This window comes from Carassius gibelio, chromosome A18, assembly GCF_023724105.1.
Source record: "Carassius gibelio isolate Cgi1373 ecotype wild population from Czech Republic chromosome A18, carGib1.2-hapl.c, whole genome shotgun sequence".
Taxonomy (NCBI): Eukaryota; Metazoa; Chordata; class Actinopteri; order Cypriniformes; family Cyprinidae; genus Carassius; species Carassius gibelio.
In genome coordinates, this window is record NC_068388.1 from 2,495,605 (window position 1) to 2,519,120 (window position 23,516).

General features: G+C 36.9%; 3 protein-coding genes and 3 non-coding genes across 6 annotated transcripts; 1 reads left to right on the forward strand and 5 right to left on the reverse strand.

Moving 5' to 3' along the window:
* Positions 1 to 881: 881 nt before the first annotated feature.
* LOC127934354 (remodeling and spacing factor 1) lies at positions 882 to 13,101 on the reverse strand. The gene is made up of 16 exons (XM_052531678.1): positions 12,828 to 13,101; positions 11,849 to 11,940; positions 11,670 to 11,762; positions 11,325 to 11,530; positions 11,089 to 11,201; positions 9,412 to 10,886; positions 9,120 to 9,329; positions 8,136 to 8,240; positions 7,977 to 8,056; positions 7,803 to 7,857; positions 6,621 to 6,724; positions 6,469 to 6,536; positions 6,206 to 6,392; positions 4,543 to 4,793; positions 4,199 to 4,384; positions 882 to 3,082 (listed from the first exon to the last, which is right to left on the reverse strand). The coding sequence occupies exons 1-16, from the start codon at positions 12,979 to 12,981 to the stop codon at positions 2,646 to 2,648; spliced, it is 3,816 nt and encodes a 1,271-aa protein (XP_052387638.1). The 5' UTR covers positions 12,982 to 13,101; the 3' UTR covers positions 882 to 2,645.
* Positions 13,102 to 14,315: 1,214 nt separating this feature from the next.
* Positions 14,316 to 16,220, forward strand: LOC127934546 (mth938 domain-containing protein). Its single transcript, XM_052532003.1, has 4 exons — positions 14,316 to 14,460; positions 14,802 to 14,944; positions 15,291 to 15,386; positions 15,901 to 16,220. The coding sequence occupies exons 2-4, from the start codon at positions 14,813 to 14,815 to the stop codon at positions 16,039 to 16,041; spliced, it is 369 nt and encodes a 122-aa protein (XP_052387963.1). The 5' UTR covers positions 14,316 to 14,460; positions 14,802 to 14,812; the 3' UTR covers positions 16,042 to 16,220.
* A 2,515-nt stretch (positions 16,221 to 18,735) lies between these two features.
* LOC127934545 (40S ribosomal protein S3) lies at positions 18,736 to 22,890 on the reverse strand. Its single transcript, XM_052532002.1, has 7 exons — positions 22,755 to 22,890; positions 22,220 to 22,350; positions 21,259 to 21,352; positions 21,076 to 21,170; positions 20,623 to 20,810; positions 19,059 to 19,262; positions 18,736 to 18,797 (listed from the first exon to the last, which is right to left on the reverse strand). Exons 1-6 carry the CDS (start codon positions 22,782 to 22,784, stop codon positions 19,063 to 19,065), a joined length of 738 nt encoding a protein of 245 aa, XP_052387962.1. The 5' UTR covers positions 22,785 to 22,890; the 3' UTR covers positions 18,736 to 18,797; positions 19,059 to 19,062.
* Positions 18,877 to 19,022, reverse strand: LOC127934789 (small nucleolar RNA SNORD15). Its single transcript, XR_008147898.1, has one exon. It is a non-coding gene; the product is annotated as a small nucleolar RNA SNORD15 (small nucleolar RNA).
* Positions 19,349 to 19,494, reverse strand: LOC127934791 (small nucleolar RNA SNORD15). Its single transcript, XR_008147900.1, has one exon. It is a non-coding gene; the product is annotated as a small nucleolar RNA SNORD15 (small nucleolar RNA).
* On the reverse strand, positions 20,886 to 21,035 carry LOC127934790 (small nucleolar RNA SNORD15). The gene has a single exon (XR_008147899.1). It is a non-coding gene; the product is annotated as a small nucleolar RNA SNORD15 (small nucleolar RNA).
* Positions 22,891 to 23,516: the final 626 nt, after the last annotated feature.

A 23,516-nucleotide genomic window follows, 5' to 3' on the forward strand; every position in this document is an offset into this window, starting at 1 on the left:
GCGGATTCTCCATTGAGTCGTGTTCAAATCTCAATAATATGTTTTGTCTTATTGGAGACTTTTGTGTAGTAATAAGTATTATTTTTAAATATACTAATTACAATAACTAATGTATATTAAACATACGAATATTCAGCGGAGCAATATCTGTAAAAGTATCGAACAAAATATTTTAGTGTGTAATCGTAAACGATTGTGATTGGTCCAAGGGTCTAAAACGTGGAGAAAAGTAACGTGTACCACGTGATATCGCTGCGCGTTGACGCTTTAGCTGCGATTTGGAAAGAATTAGCACTTGAAAAACAGTACTAAGAGAGGTTTGAAAGCTATTAATTATATTTACATATCTTAACTGACTAATTACAGACAGCTAAGCACCGCCCATTGTAAGAAAGTGATTAATCCATTCTACCCATCATTTATTTTCCACGCGCCGCTTTATGACGTGCGTTTCATATCATTAACAAAATCGTAGCGTCTCTTGAGGATCCGAGGAGATGCGGCACTAATTTCTTGTGCACAGCAAACTAAATTTAACTCATTCGACCGAGTTAAACAACCACTTTGCGCTATAAATGTTTTCTTAATCTTTTACGATTTAAATAGATTATTTTATTGTTTGCATTAGGGTAGTTAACTAATAAACATTTTCTAATTATTGTATAATTATTATAGCCTACATGTGGTTTGTTGACCACAAAATAATTCAGATTACAGAGAATGTTTGTACTTTCAATATAACCCCACTGCATAAAAAAGCACACACATTCTCTTATATGCATTTAAAATATTGTTGAAATTATTTCACCTATAAAAGTAAAAGTTTCTTGCATCTTGATACCTGTAGAGCTACTTAAAAAGACAAATTGTGAGCCGAAAACTTTAACAGCAACATTAAGTTTATTTCCGTTTTGTGTATAATTTCCTTGAAACATGGAAATGTACATCTGCAAAGTAAGATAGGGATAAAAATGAGAAGGAAAACACAAGTTCCAGTAGTATACGGATCAAAAACACATTCTTTAACTGAAAGCAAATACCATAATAAATCTAATGCTTCTTTTTTTTTCTCTCTCTCTCTCTTCTGAATATTGGATTTGTTTCGTAATGGATTTGTTTTGGAATGAATTCATAGTGTTCTAATTCAAACAACCTTCCAGCATAAAAGACACCAGCCTGGAGTAAATACTAAAAACACCTCTATGGAAAGAGTGATCTGACTGTTGTTGAACAGTACTTTACCAAACGGCACCGTCAAAGCTGCTTGAACGACAAATGCATTCATGTGACATATTAAAACTCTCATTAAAGTCTCATTAAAGTGTCCTAAAACTTCAGCAACTGCTTTCAAAGTGCAGAAAACGTCCTAATATGAAAAATAAGTCAATCATATTCTCTTTAGTATAACATACAATGTTATTTTAGGTAAAGAGAGTGTATTACTCTTTAAAATTAAAATGATTTGCAGCTAAATTGCAGATCTTTAATATTAAGATCATTTTCGATTATCCTCCTAATGTGCTTCTTCACGTATTTGCTTGTTTACTAACTATTTTAAATGAATAGCTGACCCTAAAATGAAGATTTGCTGAAAATGTAGTAGATTTGGAGAAATATAGCACTCCATCATTTGCTCAGCAGTGGATGCTCTGTAGTGAATGGGTGCCGTCAGAATGAGAGACCGAACAGCGGATAAAAACATTGCAGTAATCCACAGCACTCCAGTTCATCAGCTAACATCTGGAGAAGACAAAAGGTGTTTGTTTTTAAGAAATAAATCCATCATTAAAGCATTTTAACTTAAAACTGTAACCTCTAGGCAAAATATGAATCCGTAAGAACACTTCCTCCAGTGAAAAAAATAATCTCCTGTTGTCCTCTCACATCAAAATCCATACACATCTTAGTTTAGAGCTGGTTTGGCTTGTAAACGGGTTTTTGATCTGTGCAGATTTCTCTCCTGATTCAGACAAGACTTTTCCCAATAGATTGGGGACTCAGTTTGAAGTTAAAAACATCTTAATAATGAATTTGTTTCTTATAAACATGCAGCTTTTGTCTTCTCAAAATGTTAACTGATGGACTGGAGTGGTGTGGATTATTGTGATGTTTGGACTCTCATTCTGACGGCACCCATTCACTCCACTGGTGAGCAAGTGATGCAATGCTACATTTCTCCAAATCTGTTCCCATAAAGAATCAAACTTATACACATTTTGGATGAACTCTTCCTTTAACTGAATGAATGCATTTAGGCAAGGATCGGCATCACACATCAATCCCAAGTTTCCTTCATGTACAGCAAAGAATAAAACATTAATACAGAGAATGTAAAACTCTAAAACCCCAGTCTGAAATGCATGTAACACGTAAGCTTCAAATGCACGCCGTCCAGTGTCTCTAGAGGACGACGGAAGCCGCTTTGTACAAACGAAATAGTACTGGCCGTAAATGACAAAGTGCTTTACTCTGAGGAATGCTGACTGGAGTATTAAGAAGAGCCTGTTCTACACCGGTCTGTGATGCATGCGGCTGGATGAACATCTGAACACAGGACACTACGGCTTTCATCTGGAAGCTTCATTTTTGGTCCACTTCACCCAAAAAACCAGGAGACTACAGTGGCTGATGAGGGACATTCCTCATCATGACAACTGTTCACTGTCGAAAACAAAGTTAACAAGGTCCGTGACTCCAGTGAACTCTTCCTCGTCCTCATCATCTTCGTCGTCATCTTGAGCTGCGGCCCTCAGCGGGACCAAGCCGTTGTGCCTGACGGGACCCCGAGAGCCCGCCGTGTGCTTCCACCGGACGCCTCCTCGTCTGTTCTCCTCTTCCTCTTCTTCTTCGTCTGTTTCGATGCGGTTCGACCTCTTGCGAAAGGGCCGTTCGTCTTCAGCGGAGTCCTCTGTTTCTCCTTCATCCTCCTCCTCCTCCTCGTCTTCACTGGAGCTTCTCTGCTGTCTCTGTTTTTCTCGTTTGTGCCTGTGTTTGGACTCTTCCCTTGTTGAACTGCACTTGCGTCCTTTTTCTGATCTCTGATGCGATTGCTTTGGCTTTAAGTCTTTAGAAGGTATAGACTCTGGAAATATAGGATGAGAAGAAAACAGCTGACATTTCTAGTTGTAATTAACCAGTATAGCTAACAGTGATAACATAATATTTATGTGTGACCCTAGACCACAATTGAGACGTATACATAATATGTAAGCTGAATAAAAAAAGCTTTTCGTTGATGTCTGGTTTGTTAGGATCAGACAATATTTGGCGGAGATAAAACTATTTGAAAATCTAGAATCTGAGGGTGCAAAAAAATATAAATATTGAGAAAATCATCTTTTAAGTTGTACAAATGAAGTTCTTAGCAATGCATATTACTAATCAAAAATTAAGTTTTTATATATTTACAGTAGCAAATTTACAACATATAGTCATGGAACATGATCTGTAATTAATATCCTAATTATTTTTAGCATAAAAGAAAAATCGATAATTTTGACCCATACAATGTATTTTTGGCTATTGCTACAAATATATATATATATATATATATATATATATATATATATATATATATATATATATATATATATATATATATATATATATATATATATATATATAATTGCACATTAAACAAAACATTCAAAAGAGAATTAATTTTTAATTTGCTGATAATTTGCCAGAGGAAGCTCGATTGACTAAAATGCTAATAATAAAATTTATTTTTATTTGTTTCTTTTAGTTTGACTGTGCAAGCTTATCTTAGAATTTTATTCAATGAACGAATGCAAGACACTACATCTTCTATTATTTTGCGAATAAATAAAAAAAAACTGCACACTGTTATGCTCCCTTTATTCAAAAAGTAAAAAATAGCAACGTTTGGGTCAAAGACCTTCGTCAGGCAAAGATTTGCACCTGGTCAAGACTTTTTATGGATGTGCATATGTTGACTTTTTCTTTATGAGGTCAGTTTTGACCACGGCGGAGTGTCAAGTGTGACTCCTCAAGGGAGAAATACCAGAGAGTTGAGATTCATACGTTACTTTTAGTTTAGATTCTTTGCTTTTATTTAGATTGGACGGCTCATGGGAGGACAACTCGAGTCGATATCAGAGCACTTGCACACAAGGCTATGGCTCAGATAGCATTAGCATAACTAAACATTTGAAAACAGGAGTGTGGCCGTGCTCACCTTCACTGTTGGAGCTGGACAGCCGTCGACGGTGAGGAAGAGAGGACTGCTTCTGATTGGACACCTTTCGTGACCCTTCAGACTCGGACGTCTCATAGTAGTTGACCTGAGAGTTCTGACTCCGTCGCAGACGCCTTCTATTCACGTCCACATCTCTGTCGCTGAACTCGTTAGAGCCCTCGGTTTCTGTTTGGGAAGTGAAGAATTCAGTGTGACACTAATAAGGCTCTGTTCTAAAACCTAGTGTGCTTCCTAGACAGCCTGAAGTTAAGACACCAGCAGCAGCTCACTAGCTTTGAAACAGATTCTATATGTATAGAATGGATATGAAAACTCAAACAGACCCATTCCTTCTTCCTCCTCCTCCTCCTCGGAGTCTAGCATGTCCTCTTCCTCTGAGGTGCCTCTTCGTCGGGAAGGAGGTTTGCGTCTGCTCCTCCTGGTTCCCTGGGAGCGAGCGCTTCTTCCTGTTCTTCTGGAGGCCGGTTGATTTTCGGAGGCACTTTCACCGCTGCCCCATTCACTCGCATCATTAGATCCCGCATCACCCTCAGACGCACCGTCTCCTGAAACCACAAAATCCTCCTCCTCCATACTAGCGACACAGGAAGTGAAACAAAATAATACTTTTATTCAGCAAGTATGCAGTAAACTGATCAAAAGTGACAGTAGAGACATTTATGATGTTACAGACAATTTCTATTTCGAATAAACACTGTTCTTTTGAACTTTCTATTCATCTGCAAATACTGAAAAATAAAAATGCATCACTTTTTCCACAAAAATATCGAGCAGCGCAACTCTTTTCAACATTGATAATAATCAGAAATGCTTCTTGAGCAGCAAATCAGAATATTAAAATGATTTCTGAAAATCATGTGACACTGAAGACTGGAGTTATGATGCTGAAAATACAGCTGCGCAATCATGAAATAAATGACATTTTACTATTTATAAAAAAATAAAAAAAAGCTATTTTTAAATGTAATAACTTTTTTTATTTTTTTTTATCAGATGAATCAAGCTTTGATGAGCATTTGAGACTAGTTAAAAAAATAAAAAATAAATAAAATAAATAAAATTCTTTGCATTCATGCTACTTTTTTTTTTTTTTTTTTAAGACAAATATACGATTTTGTGTGCATTATTTTCATAAATATTAAGAATTTCCCCCCCAAGATTCTTCATAATGATTCTCATGGCAATCTTCAACCAGTCTAACAAAGTAATTTTGGTTTATAATTATTTACTACATAAAATCTACTGCACAAAATACTGAGAATGACAACAGTGACAATGAATTATTAAGTAGAACAACAAATACTACAGCACCATAATGTATAAATACCTTAAAATTTTGCATTTGGGGAAAAGTGTGTTTAATTATCATGCAACAAAAAAAAAAAAAACTTAATAGTCGTTAAAACACAAAAACAATGTCTTATAAAATCCATTTTTATGACCAGGACAAGTTCACCCATAAGAGCACTTTGACCTAGATCTGTTAAACTTTGAAGAACTGGTGTAAAATCCATCTGATTTAAACCCTAAAAGCCCATATGTGACCCTGGAGCACAAAAGCAGTCTTAAGTCTCTGGGGTATATTTGTAACAATATCTAAAAAAAACATTGTATGGGTCAAAATTATAGATTTTTCTTTAATGCCAAAAATCGTTAGGATATTAAGTAAAGATCATGTTCCATGAAGATATTTGCACATTTCCTACTGTAAACATATCAAAACTTGTTTTTTTAAATAGTAATATGCTTCGTTATGAATTCATTTGTACAACTTAAAAGATGATTTTCTCAATATTTAGATTTATTTGCACCCTCAGATTCCAGATTTTTCAAATAGTTGTATCTCAGTCAAATATTTTCAGATCCTAATAAACCATACATCAATGGAAAGATTCAGAAATTGAAACTTAAGACTGGTTTTGTGGTCCAGGGTCACAACTGTGAACCCCCAGGATTGTAAATATTCTTGTACTTGTTCACACACACCTGTCACTGATCTGAAACTCGTCCTCGCTCTCCTCCGAGTCCAGCGTGCTGTCACTGTCCAGGTCATTGAGTCGCCGGCGTTTCCTCTTGCGCGGGGCGGGAGCTTTCACAGGCCGTCGACTCTCACGACTCGCCACGTTCCTCTGCTGATTCGTGACGGGCGGCACAGGTTTAACGCCACCAGAACCTGCAGGACACGCCACCAGTCAATATGCAACAGCACTCATATTATAAAGCACTAAACAGCATCTCACATGACCAACCTCCTCCTTCTGAATCTTGAATATCTTCCTCTATTGCTTCATCAATGGCTTCATCGAAATCATCAAACCTGGTCGTTAGTAACAAGAAAACCAAGCATTAGCCAGACTTATATCTACTATCAGAGTTTATTTCCACAAGAAATATCGATTACCTATAACTGATGGATTTCCTCGTCCTAGTCGACCGCCTGCCCAGATTTTTTGTTTTCTTGGCATCTTTTTTCTTCTCTGTCAAGCTGTCCTCCCCATCACCATCCTGACATGATAATGAGGAGTACATTTTAAAATCCTTTATGCTGTACAATTAGTTTATTTAAATAATTGAGCATACCGTGTCATAATTTAGTATTGCATACTATGGTATAGAATAAAGTACTAAACATAATAGCATAGCACATTATGTTATAGGAAAGTACAGTATGTGACATTATATTATATAATATAATTTATGTTTAATTAATTTAAATGTAGATCATATTTACTATAGTATAAACTGGTATACTGTACAATACAGTACAGCAGAGTTAAAGAAACTATATTATAGCGCTTTATAATACTATGATATAATATAATATAACATAATAATTAATTTAGATATAGCATGGCATACTATGGCTTAATTTACTATCATATTAAACAGAATAGCACATGGTACAATACAGTATGGTGCATGGACATAACAGAATAAAATAATACATTTATAGTTTATATAAATTTTTTTAATAATGATATAATTTATACATTATCACATATCTTTTAATTTAGGTATAGCATAGCATACTTTGGTATTATTTACTATCGTCTATAAAAAGATTTGCACATGGTACAATACTGTATAGTGCATTATATAACTGAAAGAAATTATAATATAATAAATGTAGAGTTTATATACAATATATTTTTATTACATAATATAATACATTATCTCATATATATATATATATATATATATATATATATATATATATATATATATATATATATATTTATTTATTAATTAAGATATAGCATACCATACTATGGTATAATTCACTAAAGTATAAAACAGAATAACATATGATACAATATGATACAGTTTACATAACATAATATAATATTTAACTTAGATACGGCAAAGAGTACTATGGCTTAATTTACTATAGTATAAAAAATATATAGTTCAATACTGTACACCACATTATAGCATAGGACAGTATAGAATATTAATATAATATAATATAATATAATATAATAAAATATAATAAAATATAATATAATATAATATAATATAATATAATATAATATAATATAATATAATATAATATAATATAATATAATAATAGCTGCATACTCACAGGGGTGGATATAATGTTCTCCACGCTGATGCCCACATACACTAACCGCTCACGTCTGAAAAAGAGAAAACCCAGAATCACATGAGGCTAGTCATCATTCAAGATGATTCAGTTGGTGATTGATCTGGTATGAAATATGTGCATGTGTGTGTGTGTGTGTGTGTGAATCTACACCTTCGTTCAGCTCTCTCTTTCTTCTTCAAAGCCGTGTCCAGATTCTGAAGCTGCTCTTCCAACCTCTCACAGAGAAGCTTCTGTGAATGACAAGAGCATATACTTCATGAGTACAGCTCACGCTCACACACACACACACACACAGACCGAAGCCCTTACATGCTGGCAGGGAGGGCAGAACCATTCTCCATCAGGAATGATCATTAGAGGGGGTCTCAGACAGGCCGTGTGATAGCCACTGTCACACATGTCACAAAGAAGGATCTAGGACAAATGTACACAAGAGAGAAATGATGTTGGCAAATAGTATAAGTTACAGGTCTTTTTAAAGTATTATCTATGCAATTTTATAGACAATACGGAGTCTCATCTTGTAGCTTGAATCATTTTAGAAGCATCTGTGCCTCAATTACACTTTATATTCTTTATTACTGCTTTTAATAAATATTGTTAGCTATATATAACTCTTACATCTACTGTAGGAGACGGAGTTGAACAAGCCTTTAATCGTAGCACGTTCTATTATGAGTCTTTTTTATTTATTTATTTAACTTTTTTGTATTATTCATATATTATTATGTTATTTATTAATATTTGGAATTACATTTTATTTTCAAATGTCCATTTTTCATTTCCATTTTAATTAAAATTTTTATAAATTTTGTGCGCTTATCTTTTTTTTTTTTTTTTTTTTACATTTTGGTTAAACTTTAATTGATTTTAGCTTTAGTTTAAATACTTTTTATTTTATTTTAATTAGTTTGCCAAGGCAGCAATTATCATTTTTCTAAAGTGTTTTTAAGTTTAAGTTTTCCATCTAATATTTAATATTACTTAAGCATTTTTTCAGCTAACAAAAAAAATATTTGTAATAGTTTTAGTAGACGTTAAGAATAACAACACTGATTGAAAATTTCCCATTGACTTACACTGAAAGGGAAGCAGCCTTTCTATCTTAATTTGAATTAATTAGAAACCAGCTATCAACATCCTAGCGTGTGCATAGAAACATGTTAAAACCACATAGAAACACATTTAATACTGTTTGTACACTACATTTATTCCCTATTGGGAAAATAAGTAGAATCTATTAGTAATTCTAAAGTAATGGTGACGTGATGAAAGATGACTACTTTAACTCACTAGTTCTGGGTGGTTGGCGAGCCCACAGTGTTTACAAGCATCTTCAGAAGGAATTTCATCGGATTGGTCCGATTCGGTCTCACTTTTGTTGTCTTCTGTCTCTGATTTGTTGTCTTCATTATTTACGGCTTTGTCGTCGGCCACTTCCTCTTCCCTCTTCCTCTTCGTACGAATTTTCGACCAGGGTTTCCTCCTTTGTCGCCGTTTGGCCTTAAAGAGTCAAAACAATATTTTGCGTAAATAAAAACATACTGTAAAATTTGTTGGACTGGATATAAATCTTCCATGCTACCTTAAAAGACTTGGGCTGTGCTTCTGTGTCCATCTCCTTGTTGGGAAGAACTTTGGTCTCTTCGTCTTCTGCGCATTCCTCCTCATCCTGAGCTGCTGATGAGGCTGAAAGTTTTCCGTCTTGTTTCCCATCCCGAGTATCTGCCTTTTTGGGAATGGGCTTACAGATTCTGGCAGATCTCCGCAGGGATCTCCGATTGCTGGTGTCCGACTCCTCTGTGTCCTTGAGCTGGAGTTCAGGCGTTCGTCTATGAAGCGGTATCTTAATCTTAAGGCGAATCCCTTCCTTCTGAAGTTCTGAGGATACCTCTTCATCCTCGTTGAGTCCAGTTTTTTCAGCATCCTTTTCCAAATCCTCACCCATGCTGGAAGCGTTCTGCCCATCTTCTCTTGCTTGCATCTTGGATTTGGACTTCTGTGAACGTCTCTTTCTTGGGCTTCTCAGACTCTTGTCTTTGCTGACATCTTCAACATAATTTTTTTCTCCGGCTGACAAACCAACTGTCTTGCTTTTGAGCTCAATAGCGTCTTCTTCACTGCCGACTTTTTCAACCTTTTTCTCAACTGAAGTGGTCTCTTCAATCGTTGACGACTCGACAAGGTTTGATGCTTTCACAGACACATCTGTGCTCTTATCGCAAACATCTTTTGACAAATCTTCAGGGATACTACAAGAAAGAGGACCGTTGTCTGCTTGAACTATGGATTTCCCAAACAGGACAGACTGTCTTGCACTATCTGTACTAACTTCAGTCTTCAAGACATTCCTGTGATGACCATTTGGAGACTTATCGTTTTCATTCAGTGGCTTTTTACGCTCAGTGGGACCTTTGATAACTCCAACACCTATGCATTGTTCCCCTGCTGCCATTTGGTCAACCTTTGGGTCTCGTGGGACAGAGATGATGGCCGTCTGTCCTTCCTCTTCTTTAGTAGGGCATTCTTTTCTGACTGGCTGTTCCTTCAATGGCAAGACAGTAGGATTGCGAACGATTATACCTCCCGTGCTGATGCTTCCATTGCTGTTAATGTTGTTGTTGTTGTGGTTGCTGATGTCATATCCTCCACTCCTCTTCAACTCCCTCTTCTTCAGTGGTATTTTAGCCTGTTGGTCGCTCTTTACAGCTCTAGCCACGTTCTCAAACACCAGCTCTTTCTTGTCTTCGCACATCTCTGATTTCACCGCGGGGTCGTGTTTAATGGAAGCAGGGGGCATGACGACGGAAATGGCGTTCCATGGTTTGGGACAACCTTTTGGTTCTTGTTTCATGAGAGTTTTTATCGTACTGACCCTGTTGTCGATGACCACTACGGGTTGGAAATTTTCAGCAACTTTTTCTTCTTTCTCTGGTTTAATGGGACCCATTGGTTCTTTTTTAATGTCTTTAGGTATTAACTCACTTTGATTCGAATTGAAGGTGCTATTGGTGAAGTCTCCTCGGCCTGATACATGGTTCTTCAAGTCCTCAACCTCACCTTGAAAATGAAACCATACAGAACTGCATGAGAAACCATTTAGTTTCAGCCTCTTGCTGAATATGGCTGTTGTTACACATTCACAGTTCAGAATCTGCCATCGGAAAACCACAGTGGTTGACCAGTCTAGTCTAGATACTGTGGGAGACACGTCTATGGTGTTTACAGACATGAAAGGGAATGATTTTCCAATTAGCTTTACCTTTAACTCCTTCGGCCTCCATACTTGGGCTGGTGGATCCGTCTTGCTTCTCTTGGTCAGTTGCGATCTCGGCTTTAAGCTGTTCTAGTGTGTCTGCAAGATCATTCCTGGTCCTGTTTAAATAAAAATGCATTCTTTGATAAACTTCCACAAATGAGGTTTACCTCTTATACTTCTAGTGGAAAGGTCTAGTGTAGCTTGTCAACATTCTAGTCATCTCTTCAATATTTGCTCACCTTGCAATGCATTTCCACGAGGAACCATCCAAATCATCCTGTTCCTCAGAATAAACACGTATATTCTGATCTTGATCTAACTGGAACCAGTAGAGAAGACCTTCCTTGTCTCTACCGATGGGCTGTAGACGCATCTTGTCTGGGTCTTCCTCGTTGATTAATGTCTTAAACTTGAGATTGTCGTCAAACTGGCACTCGCACAAGTACTGTGAGGGAAATAAACAATAAGGGTGAATTTTGAAAGAAAAACATTATTATTTTTCAGTCATTTTGATTTTGAAGGTGAAATATGACCTGGACATGTTCTTGACAACACAGTCAATAAGTTGCTTTAGAAATACTGACCTTTAAAATGCCAGTCTTGCACTCTACCGTCATTTCTAGGTAGCTCTTTCTTTCCATTTCCCATGCCCAGGTGCTGTTAAATTCCTGGCACACCTGCATCAACATGATTTTAACAAACAGATGCATGTGCATGGACATTTCCATATTCACTGAATATGATTTAAAACTAAGACACTTACCTTGACAAGATACTTCTCCCATCTGTCTGGTGTGACCGACTTGCCAATCTTCCGCAGCAGTTTGATATGGAGCTCAATCAATGGCCGAGGAACTACATTGAACAAAAAAGCATTATTTACATTATTTTATCATCTTTGTAACATTACCATAAAACGAAAAACATGCTTGTGGTACCTTCGTGATATTTTGCAATCACATTCAGACATTCAAACACTTTTATGTTGTTATTTATTTTATCATGTATGTATATAATTTTCTTTCCCGTTACATTTTATAATTTTTGCTCAACGCGTTTTAATCATTTAAATAGGTTATTTTTAAAACACATCCCTTGCTGTACTATACAGTATTATCAAATTCATCCAATCCGCTGTCAGCAATGTGAGAGCATGAAGACCAATAATCCTGCAATGACGCAATCCTCCTAAATGACAACATTAGTGTCATGTTAGCTTGCGTTTCGGATGTTATGTACTGTAGGTGTACGCATTTCGGACGTTATGTAGGTGTACGCAGTTAATACAATATTCAAAAGGGGCGGGGCGTAAACAATCGCGCGTAAACAAATTACAGTTGTTACATTGTATCGTACAGTGGGTTCCGCGCATGCGCACTGTGCGACTACAGTCCCATCGGTGTTTATAATCTGAATTTAAATGTATCAAGCCAATTTATCGTACGATACCAGAAGTGTCTTTCCAGTTAATTGTGATATAGCATGCTAACACCCTTAGAAGCGCGTATAGTCAATCATATTCTGAGGTTGTGTTGTTTTTCCACTGGTTAAGGGGTGGGAAAATCACTCATGACTGTTTTCAAAAACACTTCGCCACTTCGCGGTCCTTCTGAAAAGCATCGGAGGACACGATCCCCATCCAAACAAAGACTACGAGGAGCCAACCAGCCAAACTTTAAGTGATCGAACCCCTGATGGAGCCTGTCCAGATAAACACAAACCCAGCCTCTGGCTCAGCTCACCCGAAGATGTCTCCTGTAGGTACCGCTCCAGCTGCGGGAACGACAACTCGGGCAGATCCAGAACAGACCCGTAGCGATCCAAAAACGAGCAGACCACCGCGAAACCGGGACTGACATCTGGAGGAAGAGCCGCCGTGGAGCCCAGAGCAGCCATCTTTCCTGGAGATGACGAACTGTGCTCTGCTTAGACCCAAAACTGCCCACAATACACCGCGACACCCACCAGAGAGAGCATCATCCAGAGGGGCATCTATCGCGCGTGGAGCGCCGCCACCATCACCTTCATCATCATTATCATCATCGTCATCACAACAATAAACAAGTGTTGAGGAAGATAATGAAGATCATAAAGCGCTGCTTTAACATGCCACAGTTTTATATGCCACCTTTATAATGGAAACGGCGTCGTGCTTTTCTTTATTCGTGATTGGGATGAATAGTTAAATAAATAATATTTAAATGTAAGTTCTAAAAACTGAAAAAAATACTTTGGTATAAAGTGCTGCTTTAACATGTCACCTTTGTTTCCACGGTGTCGTGCTTGTGTTTATTTGTTATCGGGTTTAATAGATAAATAAATAAATATTTTTTTTAAATGTGAAAAACACTTAAAAATTATTTGATAACAATATATTATATAATATGTTTCCACATACATTTTATATTGTAAACAGTGTCGTGCTAAATAAATACATAAATGCATTATATATTTAAATATAGACAATAGTAATAATAATAATAAAACAGAAAATTATTTTTTAATTTTTAATAATTAATTTGCTACCGTCAGCAATATAATTGCACGAATACTGTAATTCTGATATGACGTAGACATACGCAATTCTCCTAATTATTATATTTTATAATATATTATGTTTATGAGTAGTGGCAGTTTTTTTGTACGTCACTGAACGCAGCCAATCTGAAGCGTACCAGAGCCTGTCTACGGAGAGCCTTCCCACTCCCTATTAAGTCCTATTGTAACGAATTTTGGTTGCAGTACCACCAGAGTTCCACTGGGGATCGCCATGAGTGCAAAATGAATGGGAGTCTATGGGGCTAGACGGCTAAATTTGTCCCTTTCACCCAATTGCCGTTGAGAAATCTCAGATCTGATTGTAGGTTTTGCAAGTTCAACATGGGTTATAGGTCGAAAGTTGAATGAACGAGTACTTATGTCCTTTCGATTACTTACAGGTTGAGTTGTTGTTGCCCATAACACGCTAGCATTCTGCTAATGAACGTGAATATGTATGACGTCATTGACATTTTAAAATACTTTTTAAAGCAAATAAGTGACTCTAAAAAATCTAACACCCAGCAATGTGTAATTTCTTTGCATCTCCTTACGAATACAACATTCAAATTACTAGACAAAAAAATGATATCTTGAGAAAAGTGGATTTTGAGGGGTTTCCCGCCATTGACCTCCATTCATTCTGCACTCGCCCTGTGAGCGGCCTCATATGGAATCAGAGTGGAACTGCAACCAGTTCAGAAGCCGGAAGTGTAGTGAGAGTGAAACTTCTCTCCATATTAGACATTCTCTGAGCGTACGCTGATTTGACGCCGGCCAGTGACGTACGTCACACGAAGAGAAACCAACACAAGTAATATTGAGTTGCGGGCCGAGGCAAGTTTATATAAATATGTGAAATAAATTTAAGGAGCATGAATTATAAAGTTGTTTGTGTTACTTATATATAAATTGTTTCATGAATGGAATAAGGCAGTTTTTCCTCAGCTTTATCGTTTCTAAATGGTATTAATGACATGTTATAAAGCGGTTAAGGTTGATTATTAGATTCGAATGACATCGCTTACAGCAACATAGTGTCAGATAGTAAAATATTATAATGATAATTTAACATATTCGTGTACTATTGTGTTTACATTGCACTTTAAAAATATCATGGCACTTAAATTAATGACATGGCAATAAATTAATGTCATTTTACTTCCACTGTGTTACAGGAAAGCTGATCATGTCTTCTCCAGAAATTGCATCTTTATCCTGGGGCCACATGAAGGTCAAAGGTTGCTCCACATCCTATAAAGACTGTAAAGTGTGGCCGGGTGGCAGCCGAGCATGGGACTGGCGTGAAACCGGTACAAATGTAAGATGAACACCAGATCACACTGTAAAATCATCCTCGACTTATGATATTATCCTCTTATAATGTCAAAGTTGAGAGCCATTTGATGTTACAGAAATGCCTAATGTAATTTAGGTCCTTTATGTCTTTTGTTTTGTCAGTGCAAAACATATTGTGTCTACTGGATTACTGTTTTCTACATTTAAGGATAATAGTAATGCTTTTAAAACTCTGAAATAACACAAATAGAGACAAATAGTGGCCAAAAATATATCATAACATATTCAAATGATCTTGAATTCGAACCAGTTTGCTTTAAATGTTATTTATCAGAGATCTGTCTAAAGTGCATCTGTGCTCCTGCCAGCATTATCCAGGCGTTCAGCCAGCCGACCTGGAAGACGTCCTGAAGAAAGGAGTGCAGACGCTGGTCATAGGAAGAGGGATGAACGAAGCTCTACAGGTAACAGTTTGCTGATCAGCACCGTGTGTGCATCATCTGAATATTGCGATCCTGAAAGGAAGAGTTCACCCAGGAATGAAAATTTGCTGAACATTTACTCACTATCCGGCCATCCGAAATGAGTTTGTTCTTAATGGGAACAAATGTGGAGAAATTGCATTACTTGCTCATCAATGGATGCTCTCCAGTGAATGGGTGCCGTCAGAATGAGAGTCCAAACAGCTGATAAAAACATCATGATAATCCACACCACACCAGTCCAGCAATTATCTTTTTGTGAAGTGAAAAGCTGTAAGAAACAAATCCATCTATATGTTTTTAACTTCAAACTTTGCTTACTCTGACGGCACCCATTCACTGCAGAGCATCAATTGATGAGCAAGTGATGCAATGCTACATTTCTCCGAATCTGACGAAGAATCAAACTCATCTACATCTTGGATGGCCTGAGGGTGAGCACATGTTTGGCAAATATTACTTTAAATAAGCTCATTTGCTTTTCTTTATGTTCCAGGTGCCTCCGTCCACCCTAGATTACGTGAAGAAGCAGGGCATCGATGTGAGGGTGTTTCAGACCGAGCAGGCTGTTAAAGAATATAACGCTCTGGTGGAACAGGGAGCTAAAGTCGGCGGGGTCTTTCACTCCACCTGCTGATCACATCATTAACACAACCAGCTAATTCATTTTATGGGTTGTTGAAAGTGCCTTGAACATTGTGAAATGAACATTGTTTTCTTAACAGATGCTTCATAATTTGAGCATTTGGATGATTTTTTTTCTCCTATGGTGAAAATGTTATTTGCTTTCTAATCATTAAACGACAATTCTTTGGATGTAGGCTGTGAAAATACTCCATTATCACACACACACACACCAGTGATACAAAAAAAAAAAAAAAAAAAATCTGTAGGCCAGAAGCACCTGCACCTCAATCTGACAGGCCTCTGAAAGTAAAAAAAAAAAAAAAAACAGCGTTATTTTAGTAACTTTATAGTTTTATTAAGTATTTAGAATGTTATAAGTTCTAGTCATAGGAGTACATGAAGTTAAACTAAATATAAATTAGAAATGTTTTTAATATTTTAATTCCATAAAGTTTATTTAATTTCAAGTAACAATGTTTTTTGTAATGATTATAATTTTAGTTAACACAAAATAAAAAATAAGAACACAAATATATGATTACATTCTACTTTACGCTCATATTGCATTCCAACAAAAATGACTGTGATGGTAACAGATGGTACTACTATGATATAAATGCACACATTAAAATACTATGGTATAGTAAAAAGCACTGCAAGGTACTTTTTTTAGTTAAGTATACTAAAACCTTTTTAATGATAATGTCTTCCTGCAATTTGTTAGTCAACATAAAATGTAATTTGCAAATATTTTACTTCAGTAATCAGTGCAAAAAAAAGTGTATACAGAGAAAATGATATAATTAAACAATACACAGACACTCACAGATATAAAATAACTTGTGCCTTGTTGGACTAGATGCAGTTCAATTTATATCTGTGGAATTGTGAAGGATTAATGCTGTTCACTGCCAGCAGAGAAGGATTTGTCTTTGGTGTTTGCAACATTATTTTATACAAGGACAAAATAAAAGAACTACTGGGTAATAATCCTCAACCGAAAACACACGACTGATGTCTTGATGTGCATTTCAGAAAGGACACGCACCTGTCCAGGCAGAGTGAGAGAGATCAGTCTCACACGTCCAGGTCCTGAAATCTCCATGCTTGGGGTGGATTATGTGAGACTGTCCATCTGGATACAGCACCTGTAGGACAATGAATGAATAATGTGCATCAATTGGTCACACATTTTATTAAACGGATTTAAAGCCAATATAAAATTGCTCGTTTTATGCACAAAACAGGATTTTCAATGAAAGATTGCTGAAATTAATGCGACCAGCTGATGTTTCTATCCAAAGCAAATGCATTGAGGTGACATTTTGATCATTTCTTGCATTCAATGGGAATCAAACCTATGATCTTAGCATGCTTGGGTTGGGATTTAAATGCAGGAAATGATTGGATGGGGAACAATGTCTATAGATGTTTGAGAAGTACATTTTAGATACTACATTCTTAGTATTTGAATCTTTAAAATCATTTTCTCAAGCTTCCGCTTTAAGAAGTATCGAGTATTATTAATTAATACAGCTCAGGATGTTCAAAACTACTCGCGCGAGTTTGCTTTACAGTCCGTGCTGTGAAATCTTCAAAAGCACGTGATGACCGTTATAATCGGTCAAAAATCTACTTAATGTTATACATATACGTCTCAGGCGATTCGAAAGATTAGCTGGAACACAGAACAGCCGTTAACATCAAATAGAACGCTCACGATGAAAACGTTACAATGTGACATTCCATTTTTAAATGCAAATGTTTCTTTTTGTTCATGTAGAATGTCTCACCGACTGCACAGGAGCGGAGGACTGCTTTCCAGGAGATTTAGTCACGATGTTCAGCTGAAACTAATGTTCTTCATGCAGGTAACAGCAGCTCAGGCTGTAAATCAGGTGTGTGTGGGTGTGACACTTTTGAAGACCCACACAGGGCTGATGCCTTCCATTCTAGCGAATCAGGAACTATTGGTTAAAACGGAGCAAATGATTCTCGATCAGTTTAATTCAACAACCCACTGACAAAAAGTACTTTAAACGTTATCTGTTTTAGACATGTACCATTGCGGTACAATGTAAATCCGATGGTATACATGTATGGTAACCACTCATCACTGGGCTTTTACAGGAAGGTTTGTCTCAGGTTAAGCACAACTGAAGCTCTCTATCAGGGACATATTTACAATTAAAAGACAAAAGCATTTTGTTTCAAAGGAAACTTATTTTAAAAGTCATTTCCAAAATTAAAACCACTCTAAAACATTTGATCCAGTAGAAGTTGTGATTGAATATATATGAAGTATAAAGTCTCTAATTCTTATTCAGAAAATACCATACAGCGGGGAAGGTCATAAGGCCTTTGAATATTGTGCAACGAGGGGCCATGGAGTCAAGTATATAAAATGACTCAATGCAACATTAAAGATCACCCTCCCATAATGTAACAATTTCGTTACAACTTAACACTTTTTTTTATAAATGAAATCAAAAGTTATTTTAAGCAGTTTGTTGAAGTTTCTACTGTTAACATGACCTCCAGGATGACACGGACTTCCAACTACATTCTTCTTCTCACGGTTGTGTTTAACATCTGCTAGATCATCACACTCAAATGTGTTATAAGCTACTAAAATGTGCATTGCCATGTACTGCAGAACATCTTTAAAACATTGCTCATCTGAACAGAATGAAAACAGACAGCATTTCGCCATTTCTCATTTTATTTATACAGAAAAGTACAAGCCTTCCATCAATGATGGTCAACCTGGAAGAGACAAAAACATCTTGTTAGTAAAAATAAAAAAAAATAGCATCACAGACAAACAAGTCAGCAAGGAAAAACCCCTTCTCAGACAAATGCCTCTACATCTTCAATTTGAGAGGACACGTTATCTCTGAGGAACTGAAGTCTGACACACAGAACGTGAGCCTGACCCAGAATCCTCAGAGACGGACCTCGATCCGACTCGTCATCGTATCATCACCGAAGGGAACGTGGAGGTCAGTTTGGGGTTTTAGGGCTTACCTCTTTAAGGGGTTGGCACTGGGGCTCCCTGTGGCATGACTGGGACATCGGGCTTGGCCCCCTTCTGTTCGGACACCGGGGTGGTGGGCAGGACCTCGTCTTTGGGCTCCACGATGCTGACGTGGTCAGGCAGGGGCTTCTTGGGGCCGATCTTACCGCTGGGATCCCAAGGAAGCATGATTTTCACCTTGATTCCAAGCACACCTGTACGACGACAATCACACGGACACATTACTAAACTAGATATGACAAGAACTAGTCAGCAAGAAAACACACACACATAAAAAAACCCTTCTCAGACAAATGCCTCTACATCTTCAATCTGCGAGGACACGTGTTCTCTGAGGAACTAAAGTCTGACACACAGAACGTGAGCCTGACCCAGAATCCTCAGAGACTGACCTCGATCCGACTCGTCATCGTATCATCACTGAAGGGAATGTGGAAAGAATCACATGGATCATGCATCACACATCAGTATAATACCATTTCATGCATTCAGAAGCTTCTCAGACTAACGCATCTAAACCATCACAGCTCTGAGGAGCCAAAAACAACCCAACTCTGGTTCAGTATATCATCACTGAAGGGGAGGTATATATGCTTCTGAAATTACATTCTGGAACAATGGTTAGTTCATCAATATTTTAGACAACTGATGTGCCATACTAAACCTTATAGCTTTAGAAGACAACAGGTTTGCACATTAAAGTCCAAGTATTTAAGAAACATTTCAGTTCCCAGACTTAGATTTGATTTCAAGTTGAGTCACAAGCTCTCAATTCAATAATCTCACTGAAAAATCAACTATGTTCCCATTTTACTGAAAGAGTGATCAGTGCATAAAGTAATATTTTAGATGCTAAAAACAAAAAATATTTTTTATTTAAAATAAAGACCCAACTTGTACTTAATATTAAAAATGTGTCTAAAATATTTTGAATTTAGTTTAGCAAGTTAAATTATATATTTTTTAAATTATTGTACATTAATTTTCTCTAGTTATAAAATTCAGTATTTTTTTTAATCTTAATATTAATATACTTTGCTCAAGATTTTAGCATTACGAAAATCCATAGTACTCATGATTATGTCAAATAATTTAAATGCAGTCCATTTAGTTACACTCTTGTTTTCTATTTATAGTACTTTAATCTTTTTATTTGTATCGCTAAACATTTTCACTGACCCCCTTGCAAAATAATGCAATAAATGTACACATTTGACAAACTCCTGAAATAATTTAGAAAATTTGATTTAAGTTGCATTTTATTCTACTCTGAGTACTGTACTGAGTAACACTGTCATACAATGTATTCTTATTTAATAATTCTTTTTTTTTCTCTAAACATTTACTCCATTAAAACACAATTTGCTAAAGATTGACAAAAATTCTTAGAGCTTATGAATATTATTTCTACAAATATTAATATTTACAAAATACGTAGTTTGAGTACCATTTACTTTATAGTACTGCATTTTGCTCAACATTTCCACAATACCATAATAAAATGTGAACGTGACAAAAAGATCTGACACAATCAGTCCATTAAATCTCTCTCACCCTGTCGGAGCAGCACGTGGCGGACAGCCGTGTCGACGTAGTAGTTAACGGGGTCTCCGCTGTGGATCATCAGGCCATCCACGAACTTCATGGATTTGGCTCTCTGACCTCTCAGTTTACCAGAAACCACCACCTCACAACCCTTGGCCCCGCTCTCCATGATGAAGCGCAGAACACCGTAGCATGCTCTGAGAAGAACAAACATCACATCCAATCAAAAAGACTGAGAAAAGTAATCTAGACTCTAAAAAAATCCCATCCATCCTTCTCAGACAAATGCCTCTATGTCTTCACACAAACAGGACTCACTGCTTCGAGGACCTGAAGTCAGACGCACAGAACGTGAGTCTAACCCAGAATCCTCAAAGACAGAACCGGCCCCGTTCCGACTCGTCATCGTATCATCACCGAAGATAACTGCAGCCCAATGCATGCTGGGAAGTGAGCGCTCACCTACGGACAGCCAGTCCTCCGAGCAGCTTGTAGCGCAGAGACTCTGCCTGAGCGATGGCGCAGAGACCGCGGGTGGCGACCTTCTCAGCGTACAGCTACGACGAAACAACCCAACACTTCAGAGCATGCCAACACAAACTAATGTTAGACCTCATTCACAACTGTATTTAGCACTAATCTTACCTCCACACTACCTTCAGGGAACCCGAAGCGTTTCTGAACGACGGCAGTCAGTTCACGAATGCGGCGGCCTTTCTCTCCCAGAACATTCTGGGTCCTGAAAAGACAAAAGGATTAAATTATTACACTGTACGCTTGAGTTAACCATAGGGATGTGCTGATCAAATACTCATTAACATTTTTTATTATGCAAGTAAAGAATGTGTCAATGTTTACAAGTGCCAAATGCAATCGCTCATGATTAAAAAAGATTTGTCATAGATTATGACTATATTCTATATTCTAACTTACTACACTGCTAAGGGCCACACAAATAAATGAATAAAAATCAGACGCAAAATATTGATTTGATTACACAACATTTCACCACAAAATTATTAAGGCAATAAAATTAGGACGAAAATCACAGCAAAATGGCAGCAGTTGCGTTTGAATGAAACGAGAGCGAGTCCGCGATGCCAGAATGACAAACAATTGTAAACCATTTTAAATAGTTTTAATATTTTACTAGCTGACAAACGCAAAGCTTTGACCAAAAAAAAAAAAAAATAGTTCAAGCAAGAGTACAGCGCCAACTGCTGTTACCAGGATGTTATTACCTTTTACAGGATGTTATCCAAAAGATAACATGCCTCGGAATGTCGCGACTGACCAATCAGAATCAAGTATCCCACAGAGCCGTGTAATCATTTTCTTTAAAAGTTGTCCATATTTAGTAGATTGCGTTTAATATACAAAAGAGTGATTATAAGGTCTACAAACATTCAGGAATAGAAAATGTACACTTGATTAGAAAAAAATAAACATTTTTGTATCAGATCGATATCGTATCGGGCAATACTCAGAACTTCTGTTATAGGATCAAATCGGGAAAAAATGGTATGGGTGTATCCCTAGTTAACCCATGCACGTTTTGAACATGCAAAGTAATAGAAATCAGTGTGAATAAGTGAGCAGTGCACACCTGGTGGCTAGGATGATGATTTCTGTTCTTGTTGGGGTCACACGGACCTCCACACCCGAGTAACCATCCTCAGCCAGCTCTCGGGTCAGAAACTCGTTCAGCTCGGCCTTGAAGATGCCATCTGACACAAACTGATAGAGAAACATGAAAACGATTAAAGTCTAACGAATGTCAATCAGAAATAGAAGGCAACTCTGGCACTACATGCAAAATAACACATGTACGAACACTTACGTAGTTACCTGTACCTGAATATAGCGTCACTTCCCAGAAGTCATACTAACGCCAGCATAAATTGCTGAAATATCACTTCTGTATTATATATTTACACCGCTCAAATATTTATGTTCATCTGCCATGTTTCACTTCCAGAATTCAGTGCCGACAGCATCCGACTCAATCCGCCCATACATCCTTCTTAAATCCCCATCTGAACCGCTTCGATCATAGTTAAGTATTATAGCAAACAGATTCCGCACTTATTTCGCACTCTAGTGCTTGCCTTACACTATTCTGAAGTGAAATTCGTACCAACCTTTCTCTTCTTAGAGATTTGCACCGCCATCTTGCCGGAGGCCGCAGACAGGAAAGGAATTGGCGGCGTAGCGGAAGTGCGTTTATCGTAACAAATCACTTCCGTATGCTGCGTATGTGGTGATGGGAATTGTAGTCCTCCCATCACATTCTGTAGTTCGTCACATCGCCGCGTTTAAACTAGTGTTTTCATTGGATAGGTTTTAAATGTTTCGTAACAAATGTTTTAATAGGATAAATAGATAGGATAAATGAGTGTGTTTGAATAAAGTTATTGTGGTAAAACCCAGATGCATCTGATAAAATCATCTTTAGAGGAATCTTCTCAAATAAAACTGAACAGATATTACGCAAGTTTAAATCATGTTGTACTGAAATAAATGTACCACAGGGCTCAGAGAATATCTCCAGTATGTGCAATTGTTTCTTCTGTGAAGACCAGAATTTGGGATCTGCTGTCAATTACCTGACAGGTTGGATCAATAGACAGTTGTAAATTTATGATTTTTGCTTATTTTTAGTGACAATGCAAATAATTCAAAGAAAATACTTTGTGCTGGTGGCCTAGATCTCAAACTGCCAATCAATCACCTTTATTTATATAGTGCTTTAAACAAAATACATTGCGCCAAAGCACTGAACAACATTCATTTGGAAAACAGTGTCTCAATAATGCAAAATGATAGTTAAAGGCAGTTCATCATTGAATTTAGTTATGTCATCTCTGTTCAGTTGAAATAGTGTCTGTTTTAATTTGCAATCA